Here is a 17065-nt window from a genome sequence, read left to right on the forward strand (position 1 = left end):
GATTGTTAATTAATGGGCAGTTAGCAGAGGGAGTGAAATCTGTTGCTTGATACCATAATAGGTAGTGCTGTGCCTCTCTCTCTGTCATCCATAATGGATGGATTTATTTTTGGTAATGAGACTTTTATCTTCTTCGCAGCTATGAAAAGCTAGTTGCAGCATAAAAATCAGTTGGAAATAATGTGACAGAAGTTAAGGGGGCAGATGTGTTTCTTTGGAATGTTTAGCACATCTGCTTAAACTTTTGGGCTTTTTTGGGTTTTTTTGGGGAGGTGGTAAAATTTTTGCCCCACTCCTGCTAGAAAAACAATACTGGTGGTGTCTGCACCTGCCATAGCTGGTATTCTGATAGCATCAAATGATGGCACAGATGTTTTGACTGTGTAAAGAAGATTAGTGAAATATCTACAGAGGCTATAATTAGTATTTTAATTATCAGTGTCTAAAAATGGACAAGTAAGAGAGCTGGGCTAAGCTAGCCAAGCTGAGGAATAGTGGGGAAAGATGGCTCTTTTGGCTAATGTTTGGGCTTGGGAGTTGAGACATCTGGGTTCTGTTCTTTGGCCCTGCCTTTGGGCACCTCACTTCCCAATACATTATCAAATTTGTGGGTCAAAAGAGAGGCACCTAAATCCATAAAATAGCTGACTTGACTTTCAGAATGTCATGTCTGGATGGTTGGTACAGAATCCAATGGGGACAAAATCAAGAGAGTTCTATGGAAATTTTTCTGAAACCCTATTAGATTTAATAGCAGCCTTTCTGTAGGTTTTTGAGCCATTCTATACAATTGTATAATAGGGTTGTAATTTTCGCCATGGGAGCTTGACACCTTGAAAAATCAATATATTGGCACCCAAGTTTAAACAATATTGGCGTGAAGCTCTCTATGCATCTTCATTTCTTCAGATGCCAAACAGGGAGCGTGAGCAAGCTTTTCAAACACACCTTGTGGTTTTGGGCTGCCTTTAAACAAAAGTGCTGAGAAACCTTTTATGGTGTCTCAAGTTGGGCACCCAAAGATGGAAGCATTGAAAATCATTGGATGTTGTTGAAAATAGTAGCCTATGCCCATGTCTTAAAGGTGATGTGAGGCAGCCTCAGCGTTTGCAAAGCTTTGACCTTTTTGCCAATGAAGTGCAAATGAGGAATGAGAACTGCAGCCTTTTCTTGGTGTCTGGTTAGCAACAGACCCACAGATCACATGAGATGGTTACTATTCATGATTTTCTGTTATTTCATACATCCCTGTCTTTTCCATAGGAAAAGTTGTATGCTACCATAGTATGGTCTCTCTTCCTGTTAGAGTCCTCACCTAGCCATTTCCCTTCACTTTTCCGTTCTTGTACAAAAGTTATTCTCCTCATCTGGCTACTGCTGCAGCCTTTGTCTATATGCTATAAACAATGTCCCTCCACCTCCTCCCACCCATGGTGTTGGAAAAAATTGGTTGCTAGAATCACAGTCCACAGAAGGTTAGAGAGGAAAAAAATTCCTGTTCCTTTATCACTTTCTTCCTCTCAGGATCCTCTGTTCTTTGCATGACTTAGGTCACTTTTTCCAAAGACACGTTTGTTGTAAGACCTTTCAGCAGTGCTGCTGGCTCCTCAGGGCATTGGAAAGTCAGCCTGACAAAGTTGGGAAGAATGTTTCATTTAATTTTAAACTGCAAATCAAACTTTCACTAATTAATGCTGGAGGTAATGTCATTTGAGAGGAAGAGGGACGTGTACTCCCAACCTCTCAATGACAAACTGCAGTGGGCTTAAACATACAGCCCCACGCTACCCTCACACACACAGTCCTGACATTTTACTGGGAAGGATTGTTAGTTGTGTAACACATCAGAGCCTGGGAATGTTCTTTCTTCATAGGAAGAGCACGGCAAATGACAGCCTTCTTCATGCTGTCACAAGTGACACTGCAGCCATCCTGACTGCCGTTTTGACATACTGGATTCATTTATGCAGCAAAGAAGTGACAGTGAGTCAGAACTCCTGTGGGCGACAAGATAGATATGAATATTCTTTGCTTTCTATTAAACACATTCTCTTCAATATGGCATGAGCTTTGTAGGGTTTTTTTTTTTTAATGCAGAGCCTGTTCGTCAACATACACTTTAAGACAGGTGCCCAGAAGTATCTTAGGGGTAGGCAATCTATAGGCGGCATGTGAGCTGGTTTTCAGTGGCACTCACACTGCCTGGATCCTGGACACTGGTCCAGGGCGCTCTGCGTTTAATTTAATTTTAAATGAAGCTTCTTAAATGTTTTAAAAATCTTATTTACTTTACATACAACAATAGTTTAGTTATATATTATAGACTTTTAGAAAGAGACCTTCTAAAAATGTTAAATGTATTATTGGCATGCGAAACCTTAAATCAGAGTGAATAAATGAAGACTCGGCACACCATTTCTGAAAGGTTGCCGACCCCTGGTGTATCTAATCTGCACAATTCAGACTGAGGTCCAGATTTGGATTTGTAACACCAAAGTTTGGGGGCATTGAGTTTCAAGGGGCTTGAGAACTCCATGATTAGTGCCTTCCACATCTATAAGCACACCAGAACCCAGCTAAAATACTGATTCTAAAATGCTTCAGAATGACTAAAATAGTTTTGTGTCAGACTCTTCAGAGACAACTGGCATCTGCTCTGAGGCACAGAGCCCCTCCTGTGAGGTTCAGAGCCTCCAGGGCACTTAGCACCTTGCTAGAGAGAGTCAGGGCTTCACAGGTGTGAGTCTTACATGTTTAGTGCCTGTTTTATGGATACCAGCCCCAAAAGCAAGATATGCCATAGGCCAGAATCTGTAGCAGGAAGAACATAGACAGCTCCTCTTCTGTCCTGACAGGCTCCCAGAGATAAAGCCCCAGGCCCAGATTTTCAGAAGTGCTCAGTGCCCATGATGAGCTGTAATCATGCATGAAAGGCTTATATCTAAGCTCTCTAGCTGGATCCAGGTGCCAGACAGGCAGCCAGTACTAAGTAGCAGGCAGGCAGGCAGGCTCCCATTTGCCCAGCCTACCAGTTGTGCTGTTGGATTGCATGTTAGGCAGTCTGCTGTAGTGTGCATTGCCAGAGTGCTCTCTTGACATCACAAAGCTATGCGCTGTGAGAAGGGGACAGAGAAACTCAATATTCTGTGCACGGGCTTCCCTACCTGAGCTACCTTGAATACAGCTAGCATGGGTAATAGTGTGGGCAGCTGTCTGGTTTTCCGTCTGAACAGACACCCAAAGTCTGGTTACTGCTGGGGGAAGCAGGGAGGTGCCGAGTCATCGCTTGTGCCAGCCCCTATTTAGCAAGGGCCACCTCCTACCTGAATCGGCTCTGCAGGTAAGTCCTTCCTGACCCATGCGGGGGTGGGGTGGGGTGAGGTGGGGAAACAGTGAGCAACGGAAGGAGAGGGAAAGAGGAGTGAATAGGGGGCAGGGCCTCAGGGGGAAGGGGCAGGAGCGGGGCCTTAGGGGAAGAGGTGGGACGGGGTGAAGTCCTGGGGGGGGGGGGGAGCGAGGTGGTTCCAGCACTCCTGCTGGAGCGTCTTTTTAACTATTACAAAGTTGGCAACCCTAATAGTAGTAACATAAACAGCAGAGTACAGGCAAGAGAGCCAATTATGTACCTTGAGTATACACTGGCCTCTCTAGCTTGTGCTGAAGCCTGTGCCATGCTGTTTACACCACTATTGTTACCTTTCTAGCTACATTCAAGCTAGCTTGGGTAGGATCGCCTGTGTACAGTGTTTGCTGTGTAGCTGTAGCCATTATAGTATAAACCAGCTTGACAGTGGCTGACACTTGATATTCTAAATTCAGGACCACCCTGACTTTCTAAATATGGTCCCTGTCAAAGCCTGGGAAGCGCAGTGGCAGGTTATTGCCTCCTACTGAACCAGCCATCTTGCATTAGGGATGCAAATATCTTCATCTTGAGTTCTTTCAAGGGGCTATGCGCTACTGACTCTGTTGAGATTTGTCGCACTGTTAAACAGTAGTAGAATACTGTTTATTTAAATATTTTTGGATGTTTGTTACATTTTCAAATATATTCAATTACAACACAGAATAGAAAGTGTACAGTGCTCACTTTATATTTATTTTTTATTACAAATATTTGCACTATAAAAAGCAAAAGAAATAGTATTTCAGTTCACCTAATACAAATACGTTAGTGCAATCTCTTTAGAATGAAAGTTGAACTTACAAATGTAGAATTATGTACAAAAAATAACTGCATTGTTTTATTTTTCAATGTAAAACTTTAGAACCTACAAGTCCACTCAGTCCTACTTAAGTCAATCGCTCAGACAAACTTGTTTACAATGTCACCTGAAAGTGAGAACAGGCACTGGCATAGCATTGTTGTAGCAGGCATCGCAAGATATTTATGTGCCAGATATGCTAAAGATTCATATGTCCCTTCATGTTTCAACTACCATTCCAGAGGATAGGGGTGGCAGGTTTGTGGTGGTGCCCAGAAGGCTCAGAGCCTGCCCCCCTGGACTCCGCCCCCCACCTGCTTAAGGCTCTGTGAGGGAGTTTGGGTGAGGGAGGTGGTCTGGGGTGCAGGCCCTGGGTTGGGGCAGGGAATTGGGGTGTAGGATGTTTTGAGAGGGTGGGCTCTGGGATGGAGTCTGGGGTGCAGGCTCTGGGATAGAGTTGGGGTGCTGGGTGCAGGCTCTGGGCTGGGACAGGGCCTGTGGATGCAGGAGGAGGTGCTGAGTACAGGCTCTGGGAGGGAGTTTGGGTGCAGGCTCTGGGCTTGGGCAGGGCCTGTGGGTACAGGAGGGGGTGAGGGGTGCAGGGTTTGGGACAGAGTTTGGGTTCAGGCTCTGGGAGGGAGTTTGAGTGTGGGGGTGGGGGTACAGGCTCTGGGATGGAGTTTGGGTGCTGGGTGCAGGCTCCAGGCAGGGACTAGGGGTGTGGGAGGGGGTGAGTTTGGGTGCAAGCTCTATGCTGGGGGTGCAGGTTCTGGGAGGGAGTTTGGGAGCCAAAGAAGGGGGTGTGGGCTCTGGGAGGGGTGGTGGGTGCTGGGGGGAAGGGGACTGCCACCACATGTTGCTTCCTTCCTCCCCTGCTGCCCTTGCCATAGCCTCATTGGGGGTGGGGGATGGGGCTGCCCCTTGCCCAGTGTTCGCAGGAGTGGTGGCGTGTGTGTGTGTGTGTGTGTGTGTGTGTGTGTGTGTGTGTGTGTGTGTGTGTATCACAGGGTCAAACACCACCGAAGCCCAAGCAGCTGCTCAGATGAGTCATGGAGGTCCACTCCAGATGTCTTCCGCTGGAAGCCCCCTCGTCAGGGTTGGCTCCAGGCACCAGCGCTGAATTGCTGCCGCGGGTGGCGGGGGCAGTCTGTGTGACCTTAGGGCAGTAGGTGCCTTTCCGTGGTGACAGCAATTTGGCAGCAGCTTCTATGTTTAGCTGTCTGCCGTGGCTTCAGCTAAACATAGAAACTGCCGCCGAATTGCCGCTGCCGTGGAAATGCGCCTGCCCCCCAAGGGCACACGGACTGCCCCCGCCGCGGCAATTGGGCGTGCTGCTTTGGGCGGCGAAAACTATAGAGCTGGCCCTGCCCCTCGGCATCTGGTGCCGAGGGAGGGGAGGGGTACCAAGCACATGTGTGCCTCCTCCCCTCCCACTCCCTCCTCTCTCCCTCTCCCCCTCCTGAGGTGCAGTAGCAGCAGCAGCTGCCTCAGCCTGCTGCTGGTGTTGCTGTTGTGTTGTGCTGTAGCTGCCGGCAGCGGAGGCCAGGGAGAGCTGCGCTGCTTTCACTCATGCAGTTGCGCTCCAGGGGCCGGGGAGGGGCGCTCCGGGGGCTGTTCCGGGCAGGGCCGGGGGAGAGACCCAGCTCCAAACATTGGTGGAGCAGGGCTCCCAGCCCTGAATATTGATGGAACCTGTGCACCACAAGAGAATATAACTCGCCGCCCCTGCCAGAGGACATGCGTCCATGCTGATGACAGGTTCTGCTCGATAACAATCCAAAGCAGAGCAGACTGACGCATATTCATTTTCATCATCTGAGTGTGATGCCACAAGCAGAAAGTTGATTTTCTTTTTTGGTGGTTCGGGTTCTGTAGTTTCTGCATCGGAGTGTTGCTCTTTTAAGATAACTGAAAGCATTCTCCATACCCCATCCCTCTCAGATTTTGGAAAGCACTTCAGATTGTTAAACCTTGGGTCGAGTGGTATATCCATCCTTAGAATTCTCACATTGGTACCTTCTTTGTGTTTGGTCAAATTTGCTATGAAAGCGTTCTTAAAATGAACATATGCTGGGTCATCATCCAAGACTGCTAGAACATGAAATATACCTCTACCTCGATATAATGTGACCCAATATAACACGAATTCGGATATAATGCAGTAAAGCGGTGCTCCGGGGGCAGGGGGATGGGGCTGCGCACTCCAGCAAATCAAAGCAAGTTTGATATAATGCGGTTTCACCTATAACGTGGTAAGATTTTTTGCTCCCGAGGACAGCGTTATATCGGGGTAGAGGTTTGTATGGCGGAATGCAGATAAAACAGGACAGAATGTACAATTCTACCCCAAGGAATTCAGTCACAAATTTAATTAATACATTATTTTTTTTAATGAGCATCATCAGCATGGAAGCATGTCCTCTGGAATGGTGGCCGAAGCATGAAGAGGCAAATGAATGTTTAGCATATCTGGCATATAAATACGTTGCAACGCTGGCTACAAAAGTGCCATGTGAACACCTGTTCTCACTTTCAGGTGACATTGTAAATTAGAAGAAGTCAGTAGTATCTCCCGTAAATGTAAACAAACTTGTTTGTCTTAGCAATTGGCTGACCAAGAAGTAGGACTGAGTGGACTTGTAGGCTCTAAAGTTTTACATTTGTTTTGTTTTTGAGTGCAGTTATGTAACAAAAAAAATCTACATTTGTAAGTTACACTTTCACGATAAAGAGATTGCACTACAGAACTTGTACGAGGTGAATTAAAAATACTATTTCTTGTTTATCATTTTTATAGTGCAAATATTTGTAATAAAAAATAATAGAAAGTGAGCACTGAACACTTTGTATTTTGTGTTATAATAGAAATCAATATATTTGAAAATGTAGAAAAACATCCAAAAATATTTAATTTCATTTGGTATTCTATTGTTTAACAGTGCAATTCATTGCGATTTAATTTTTTTAATTACAGTTAATTTTTTTGAGTTAACTGTGATTGACAGCCCTAATTACTTTACACCAGGGTGTCCAAACGTTTCCACACTGGGACAACTTGTCTAAGCCCTAGAATTGCACATAAATTCTGTATAATTTACAGAATAATTCATATAAAAAATAAACATGCTCAACTACAATATCTGCTGTACTGTCATCTTCCACGAGAGACCGTTGCATTGTTTAACTATTGGAAACAGAAATAAGATGAGTGCAACAGCTATAAAAATCTGCTACCGGTTTTTGTCCTCCCCAGGCTATTTTAGGGAGTGGGTGGCATTCTGAATGTTCATTCTTCAAACTGTAAATTAACAGATTAGTGGCAGAATTTCATTTTCCTGTGGTCCCCCTTCTACTCTTTAGGAACGTAGCCTGATTTGGGTCTGATCCTTTGGGATATCCGTAGGAAGTGTGTGCTTGTGACTGAAGTTAATTGGGCTCTGAAAAGAATTGCTGCTCCATGCCAAGGAGTTGAAACCACATTCCTTTGGCAGTCTGAACTAACATTAGATAAGAACAGTTCATGTCGGAGTTGCTTGTATTATGGCAATATTTATTATTACTAATAATAACCCCTGTGAGTCAGCTGAGCCATCTTGCCATCTTCTGACAGATGGAAAGTCCATCATTTTCTTGGAATCAGAATATATGTAGAACACAAGTTCTCAGCCTTCAACAGTGAGCTTTATCCAAAAATCCATAGAGCTCAAAAAAAGTCCAACCTTAATTTTTTATTGTTGTTTTTCGCTTGTGAAGGGTGAAAAATCAGTACTATTTTGGGTCAAAATCTTTCTTACCAGTAAACAGTAATGTAGGAAGAGGGTCTGAAACATAAGCCCTTGTATCAGAGGCCTGGTATGAGGGCCTGAGGCCTATACTGAAGTAGTGGTCAAAGCTTTGCTGCTACAAAGCAAAGTTAAGTTGTGAGTAAAAGGCAGGGCCTGCTCACAAAATCTGGAAAGAACAGGAATAATATTGCAGAAACACATATTCCTAAGCAGTGCTAGGCACAAGAACACATATGCAAACACATTCCAGAAGGATGGTACCAGAACAGCCTGATAACCAGCATATTCCCCAAAGAGAACAGGAACACACTGACCTATCCTAAAGATAAAGTCAGGATGACAGCATGATGTATAGAAATGTTTTGATTGAACCAACAGGTACAAGGCAATGGGTGGCACCCAAATACGTCAGAGGGTGGCACCTAGATACACCAGGAGCAATTCGTAAGTTGATTGTATCTGTGTATAAAGAAGTATCTCAGAGGGTGTCTTTGGCTGGTTTAGGGGATAATGGAAAGTCTCACCATTAACTGAGCTAGTCAATTGCAATGGGCATAAAGGTATTAGTGTATCTCTAACCATTGAGACAGGACATTAGGACCGTGCTTCATTGACAATAAATGTGACCAAGTGCCTTCACTGGGAACTGAATCTGTGGTTATTGGGCAGTTAGAGCAAGGTCTGCTGTGCCAACTGTCTGTGCAGAGCAGGGAGAGCACACAAAGGGCTCCCCCACGCAGCGAACATCTAGCAACATCTGACTATACAAGTGTGAGCTGATGTATCTGTAGACAGCTTCCTGCAGTAGAAGCTGGTGATTAAAACACATACTCAGTGCTCCCCCTCCAATGAATGATTAATATTTTTAAAAACAAATTTATACTTTATTTTCCACAACAGCACAGGCATTTGGAGGCTTGTGAAGTCAAATGTGGTTTGATAGGGCTTGATATAACACTCCTTGAAATCAAGGGGAATCTTTCCATTAACATTAGTGGGCATGGGATAGGGCCATAATAAGCATGGATACAAAAGGTACAGAAATGCCATCATAATTCACCTCTTATTTTTGTGGAGGCTTTTCTGTTGGGCTCCCCCGAAAAGCCTCTACAAAAGTAAGAGGTGATTTATGATGCAATTCCTGTACCCTTTGTATCCATAGCATCTCACAGCACCTTGCTAAGGTGGAGTAAGTTCTGTTCAGTATCAGAGGGGTAGCCGTGTTAGTCTGGATCTGTAAAAGCAGCAAAGAGTCCTGTGGCACCTTATAGACTAACAGACATATTGGAGCATGAGCTTTCGTGGGTGAATGCCCACTTCATTGGATGCATGTAGTGGAAATTTCCAGAGGCAGGTATATTTATACTCTGGAAATTTCCACTACATGCATCTGACGAAGTGGGTATTCACTCATGAAAGCTCATACTCCAATACATCTGTTAGTCTATAAGGTGCTACAGGACTCTTTGCTAAGTTCTGTTAGTCTCCTTTTTACAGATGGGAACAGAGGTATGATGAGATCGAGTACCTCTACGCTCATCCTAAACAGGAAATGAAAGAGAGCAAAAAAATAATCTGCTGCAAAGAAGATGTACTGACGTCAGGTCTCACAGGTTACTAAGGACAAATATTGGAGTGGTTATATATTGTGTCACTCAGCATGGCTGGGGTTAGGTTTTCACAGCGGTCGGGGACACACACACACACACACACACACACACACACACACACACACACACACACACACACACACACACACACACACACACACACACACACACACACACACACACACACACACTAGGAGAAAGGGATTAAGGCCCTCTGCTGAGAATATGACTCTAGCTGTGGTGATACTCCATGATGTCAGCAAGTTGTGAGTGGAAGCAGAGAGGGATGAGGAGTGGAAGGAGCCCCCAGCTCCACTTTCCCCAGTCATGAGCCAGAGTAGCTTGCCAGACACACAGGAGGGAGGAAGCTGTTCCATGGAAAGGGCCAAAGAGCCTTACTTCTTGCACAGCAAGGTGTTAGTAGGGGAAGAATTGCTAACATAGCAACACCCCACCTACCTCTTCTGATCTGCAGAGGATCAGCCAAATGGAACAGAGACATTTCAACATCAAACAAATATGTCCGCTGATCTTAGAGAGGGTAGAAGCATTTTTGACACGTTTGGATATCAGGGTTGCCAGTTTTGGTTCGACGTATTCCTGGAAATTTCATCACATGACATAATATTTAATTAAAGATTAATCTTTAATTCCTGGAGACACCAGGACAATCCTGGAGGGCTGGCAACTCTGATCTGCCAACTGGGAGAAGCACTTATCAAGCTGCAGATGAGTGTGGGTGGAGATGCAGGGGTTTTGTTACTTGTATATATAGACTATACCTACTGGAATCTCACAGACAAACCTTCTTGAAGGGAAAGGGCAAGTTTGGCCAGTGAACATGCTTCGGCAACCAATGTGTCCAGCTGAATACATATTTTTAATCCCAGTGCCTTTCCCACAACGTATAAATTGGCACCTTGTAGCTGCTCTGGGTCCCCAAGAACCTGTTTGGGACACAGAAGCAGAGAGTGTGTTTCAGTGAAGAAAAGATCCTGCTTTTATGTAGCAGACCAGCTGGCTTCCACCAAAACCCCTTGCACTGTATCTTAGATTTCCCTTAAATTGCTTTCTGGCATCCCTGTTGGTGAGTGTAACAATTCTTCCTGCTAGTGGAAGTAGAAGGGGTATGTAAGTTGAGCAACAACGTGGGGGTAATGAATAGAGCACAAATCTAGGAGTCAGGAGACCTGAATTCTGACTGGTCTGGCTTTGTCTCTGACTTGCTGTGTGATCTTGGATGAGTCATTTAACTTTGCTTCTGTTTCCTCTTCTACTTTTGTCAGTCTTGCCTATTTATTTAGGTTGTAAACCCTCCAGGGCGGGGATGGACTTCTCTCACTCTGTTTTGTACCGTGCCTAGCATATTGGGGCCCTGATCTTGAAATAGGTCTATAATAATACAAACGTAGGGCTTCTGCCCTTGCTGAAGCTTCTTAGCAAAGATCAGTACAACAGCTCTGAGCATAGGCCATGGGAAGGCTTTGGGTTCACTTTACATTTGTGGCCACATGGGTTTGGGACCTTGGTTTTGCCAGTGCTGCTATTTTTGATTCCCTGTCCTTCATGCTTTCAAGCTACAATGAAGAAAGAATTCCCTAACTGGCCTCCCATCATTCCTGTCTGGAAGTTTGTGCTTCAGACTTGCTTCATTTTAGATGGGTGACCAGAGGCTTCAGAGCCTGCAAAAGGCTGGTTGGCTATGTGTGTAGGGGGATGCTACTGCAGCCTTAGAAGAGATTGTAGGTAGATGGTGGCATGGGTGTGCAGGAAAGCATTCAGAGAAGTGTCTGGTTGCAGGACTGCAAGTAGCTAGGTAGGTCCCCAAATGTGTTACTTTGTACAAGGCACTGCAACATCTACATGGCCCTGGGTAGATAGCAGCTAAGCTCCAACACCCTATTCAGGCAGCTCTTCCTCCAGTTGACTTACCCCCTTATGGAGAGAGAGCCTTGCAAAACCCCACCCCTTTTGGCATAGGAAGGCACTCTATGGAGCTGTCACAGGCAGAACCATCAGAGAGATGTTCTCCAATACATCCACAATATCCTTTTATTCCTCTATGTCTTGGTGTGCTGTCCAGTGGTAGGTACTGACAGGAACCTAGGTTGATTAATCTCTATTTACTAGTGTATTTGCTACGGTGCTGATATTAGTTCCATGTCATTACAGCTGTTCATGAATAATTTCATATTGAATGCGATGTAGTAGCAGCAAATGTAAGAACAGAGTTAAATAAAACATTTGTACACATCAATCAAGCTGCATTAATGCGATTAGCTAGAAGGATTTCACTGCTATCTGTGAACTTTCATGGTATTTTTAGGATGCTTAAAACACCAACTTGAGAAATAGAATTGAAGCGAATAAATATGAATTATCTGGTATGAGTTACATAAGGTGCTTTTAGTATCTGGCACTATTTTAAGTTGCTGTGGAATCCAATTCCATCTTATTACCAACTAAGCCTTTGTCTGATGTATTAGATCAAAACGTATTCCTGTCTCTAAATGCTAACAGCAGCACATTCAGGCCTCTGGATTTCGGCGTCTAAAGTGGGTGTTGCAGGAAACTTGGCACCACTGCTCTTTATAGAATAATAAACACAGATGATGTTGCCTTGGGTTTCATATAGACTTGGATGCTGTTGCCTCATATCAGATGATTCATAGACAAATGGTGACTATTAGCTTTTAAAAATAACATTGCTAGTTGAAGAAAATGGAACAAAGATGCTTGCCAGGTTTCACAGATGGCCCAGGGTGGTAGGTCCTTTTTTTTACTTTGAGCTGACAGAACATTTTGCACTTTATTCTTCCAGTGGCTGCATAACATTGTTGTGTAATTTGACTATTTTTCTCTTTTCCAGTGGGCTGGAACATACCTGGAGAGCTGTAATTTCTCCTCTTCCATGCTTTGCTCAAGGTATGTTCTTTACAAACTCCTGTTCTCCACATGATCTATATCAAATGCAGATTATGGAAAGGTCCATTTTGATAAAAGTAAGCTGCAAAGCTATTGGCAAAAGAATATTCATCTTTATTTCTGGTTTTATGTGTCTCTGCATCTTGTTTCTTGATTTTGGGGTCTAACATTTTAAAGCACAAAAGAAGGGTTCAGCCTAGGAAATTACACTGAATTAGAGCATGACATTGAGGAGTTACTCCAAATGGATTTACCCAGACACTTCAACTTGCACGCTGGATTAGACTAAACAGTAAAACAAGTGTATTAACTGCAAAGTGAGAGATTTTAAGTGAGTCCAAGTAATGAGGCATAAAGGTCAGAAATGTTAACAAGAAAAATAAAGGTAATATGCTTACTAGTGCCTAAGTTAACAAACTGTATTCAGTTCAAAACAAAATTTTCTCACATGCTTCAACAATCTGACTAACCAAACTCTTTAGATCAGGACCCCTCCCCAGAGTCCAGTGCTGCTTCCTATGTCTCTTCAAGTGCAGTGAATGTGATAGGTAGGGAGTGAGAGGGTGTGCCTTGGGATACTGGCCCTCCTTTTTATAGTTTCAGTCTTCTCGGAAAAGCATTTCCAGCTGAGCACCAGGGGCCACAGAGCCTACGTGGAAGGATGTTTCCTGATGGGTCTTTTTATCTGTTTGAACATCCTTTGTCTTCCCTTTCTTCTTGATGACCCTGTTTATTGGTTAAATTCAAATTAAGCCAATCACACATTCCTTTGTTTAGGACAGACCTATTTGCCAGCTTCTATGTGGGTAGGACTGTGGGGTTTGGAATACACCTCTATCCCGATATAACACGACCTGATATAACATGGGTTTGCATATAACACAGTAAAGCTCTGATACGCTGCTCTGAGCAGCATGTTAAGGGCACTTGGACCAGGCCGGGGCTGAGGGGTTTAATAAGGGGCAGAGGGTCTCGGGGGTGGTCAGGGGCTTCCCCTCTCCCAGGGTCTGGGGTGCAGGAGCTGTGGGAGGGCACTTTTGGGGACCCTGCAGTCCCAGAGTGCTCCGGGGGATTAGCGGGGGGCCGGGAGCAGCCCGCTCTGCTTTCTTTGCCCCAGCCCCAGCTGTGTCGCTCGGGGGAGGAGGCCTGGGGGAAGGGATCCCCCTGCACTCACCAGCAGCGACGGAAGCAGAGCAGCCCGGCCCCAGCCCACTCCACTCTGCCAGCTTCCAGCCGCAGCACTCCACTTCCCGCCGCAGGTGAGTATGGTGGGCATCCTTTCCCTAACCTCCCCGCACTTACTGGCAGCAGGAAGCGGAGTGCCGTGGCTGGGAATTGGCAGAGTGGAGTGGGCTGGGGCTGCCTTGCTCCACTTCCCATCGCCGGTGAGTGTGGGGGGCATCCTTTCCCTAACCTCCCCGCACTTACTGGCAGCAGGAAGCGGAGCGCCGTGGCTGGGAACTGGCAGAGTGGAGTGGGTTGGGGCTGCCTTGCTCCGCCGCTGGTGAGTGTGGGGGGCATCCTTTCCCCAACCTCCCTGCATCCACCGGTGGCGGGAAGCGGAACAGCCCAGCTCCAGCCGTGGCGCTCCACTTCCTGCCACAGGTGAGTGCAGGACCTTTCCCCAGCTGCCTCCCAGCAACATGGCTGAGGCCAGGGCAAGGAAAGCGGAGCGGGCTGGGGCCACGTCACTCCACTTCCTGACCCAGGTGAGTGGGGGGGGGTCATCCTTTCCCTAATCTCCCTGCACTCTCCGACAGCAGGAAGCGGAGTGCCGCGGCTGGGAGGTGGTGGAGTGGAGCGAACTGGGGCCATGCTGCTCTGCTTCCTGCCACTGCCGGTGAGTGCCTGTCATGGGGAGGGCGTGGACAGGGGTTGGAGCAGTCAGGGGACTGGGGGCTGGGTAGGGAGTGAGGTCCTGGGGGTGATTAGGGAGGGGGGGTCTCTGGAGGGGTCGGTCAGGGGACAAGGAACTGGGGGGGCGCAAAGCAGGTTTGATATAATGCGGTCTCACCTATAACACGGTGAGAATTTTTTGTCTCCCGAGGTCTGCGTTATATCGGGGTAGAGGTGTATGTGTTAATAACACCATACAGGGGACTCTTATAACTTCACACAGCGTTGCCCCACATATTTTACCAGGACAATACTGACCAGCAAATTTATGAGTTTTTAAATGACTCCTCACCAGACATGCCTCTTTAGAGTGTGAACACAGGGGTGTATCCTGTCACACTCACCTTGTGATAATTATGACTTTGCAGCCAGTATAGACTGGGGCAAGTCATGTTCACCGTTGTATCATCTGGTAATTGGTAAACCCTTGGCCCCAACAGGTTAATTCATGACCAGCTCGATCTTATCTAAACTGATTGCAAAAGACATAGTCAATATCTTGTAGTTAACGTGACCTCTCAAAGTTGTGCTCTAATGCAGTGTAATTTTCTGGTGAAAACAATATCAAATGGAAGCAATGCCCCCTTCTCTTGCTTGCCAAGAACCTAATCTTGCTAGTCCTCCTGTAGTATTAGCGGTGGTGTCCTGCCCCTACCCCGCCGGCTCAGTGGGTGGCCACTCTGCTTCACTGCATTCGCTCAGGCATTGTCCCGTTTCAGGAGAGTAGTGTTTCAAGTGTTGGGGTTGAGGCCCCTGTCACGGAGTGTGGGGGAGTGAGGGCCCTGCACTCCCCACTTCCTGCGATTCATCGTGACTCTCAGCCAGCCAGTAAAACAGAAGGTTTATTAGACGACGCAAGCAGGGTTTGTAGGTACAACCAGGACCCCTCAGCCAGGTCCTTCTGGGGGGCAAGAATCTTAGACCCCAGACTTGGGGTTCCCTGCCTCTTCCCAGCCAGCCCCAAACTGAAACCAAAAACCACTCCAGCAGGCTCTCTCCCCCTCCTCCTCACCTGCTCTCCCTTTGTCCAATTTCCCGGGCAAAGGTGTCAACTCGCCCCACCCCCCTTCTTGGCTCAGGTTACAGGCTCAGGTGCCTTCCCTCACCTAAAGTCATCCCCTGCTCTCCCATCCCCCATGCAGACAGTCCCAGTAAAACTAAACAACATTCCCAGGTCAATCCACCCCGCTCCCTACTGCATGATAACGTACAGCAAACAAGCAATCTCAGGGATCCGGCCCTCAGGCAGGGTAGAGGAATCAAATAGTCTTGGGGTGCAGAACCTCAGGCAGGACAGAGCAAACAGTCTTAGGGTTCAGGCCCTCAGGGAAACAATCTAGGGGCTCAAACCCTCAGGCAGGGCTGGAGCAATGAACAGTCTGTCGTCCTAGCTCTAGCAAATGGCAGACAAATGCAGGCACTTGGCCTAAGGTGTGGAGGCTACCATCTAGGGGTGGGGTTGGCAGCATGGAGTAACGAGACCTGGGCCCACCCTACTCCACCGGGTCTGAGCCCAGGGCCCTAACAATGGCAGAGTGTTCCACCACTGGGTCAGCGGGGATCTGCCTGAAACATGGTGACTGGTGTTTGGCCAGCAACACAACCAGACTATAGTCGGCTTTTCCTGGGCTATTTCCTATTCTCCCACCATCCTGTATCTGCGGCTCGAGGTCGTCCCCCACCTCTTCAGGGTATGTGGCAAGCAGCAGTACTGGCTGCTCTTCGCCTGGGTTGGCCTCCTCCAGGGCAGGGCATGGTGCAGCATGGGTTCTGCTCTGGGGATCTGCAGCAGGCTGCAGACATCTAGCTCAGACTCAGCTGAGTTACAGCATACCCCACCTTTTATACTTCCTGTCCTGCACCTTAGCTTCTGGTGGGAGGGGTGAGCCTGGCCTGGCTTCACCCACCAGGGAATCAGAATGGCTCCTCCCCCTTGGGTTTAAGACCAATCTTTACTCCAACCTGCTCTGTGGCTTGGAAGAGCTAAGACTCAGTCAAATACGCTTATTGAAAATGTAATGTAATAGGGTTAAACCAATAAGGTTTAATAGAAAATTAACAAGTTTCTCTAGAAATTACTCTTAAAACCCAGCAGAATTTAACAGAGAATGGGACCCTTTCTATAGATTTTTCTGTGCCTTCCTGAAGAATCCTGTAGATGGATTTCATTTTCTGTACGATTCTGGAGGATGGTCTGAAAAACCTATATACAATTAGCGTTTCCTATTGAACTCTATATACATTTTCATAGGGGAACATTGATCAAATCGAGCTGGTAAGCAGGGAGAGGAAGGACATACTTTTTCTCCTTCCCAAAGAGGAGGGGTAGAGTCAGAGGAAGCTGCTCTTTGGACTGTCATACCCCGGCAAGCCTGGAGCATTCTAGTCGGAACTTCCACTACACACCTAATACTCCTCTCACCCATCTTTGGTGGCACCTTCTAGCAGCACAGCTCCTTTGGGAGCTATGGGGTGGAATGGGGAGGGAGTAGCTTGCAGGGGACTGTGCCTCTGCCTTAGTGTTCCTAGGTTCATGGGATTTCTGTAAGAAACTGTGGGAATCTGTGCGTTTGGAAGGAAGTGTCCCCTACCGCCTCTTTGTGGGCACACAAATCTTTCTTCTTTGTCTGCAGCCCTCATCATC

General features: G+C 46.6%; 1 protein-coding gene across 1 annotated transcript in view; it reads left to right on the top strand.

Moving 5' to 3' along the window:
• Window positions 1-17065, top strand: part of SORBS1 (sorbin and SH3 domain containing 1) — a 279021-nt gene that overhangs the window by 56254 nt on the left and 205702 nt on the right. The window contains 1 exon segment of the mRNA XM_030568445.1: window positions 12470-12525. Coding sequence (XP_030424305.1) covers window positions 12470-12525 — 56 coding nt within the window.

The sequence above is a fragment of the Gopherus evgoodei genome, chromosome 7, assembly GCF_007399415.2.
Source record: "Gopherus evgoodei ecotype Sinaloan lineage chromosome 7, rGopEvg1_v1.p, whole genome shotgun sequence".
Lineage (NCBI taxonomy): Eukaryota > Metazoa > Chordata > Testudines > Testudinidae > Gopherus > Gopherus evgoodei.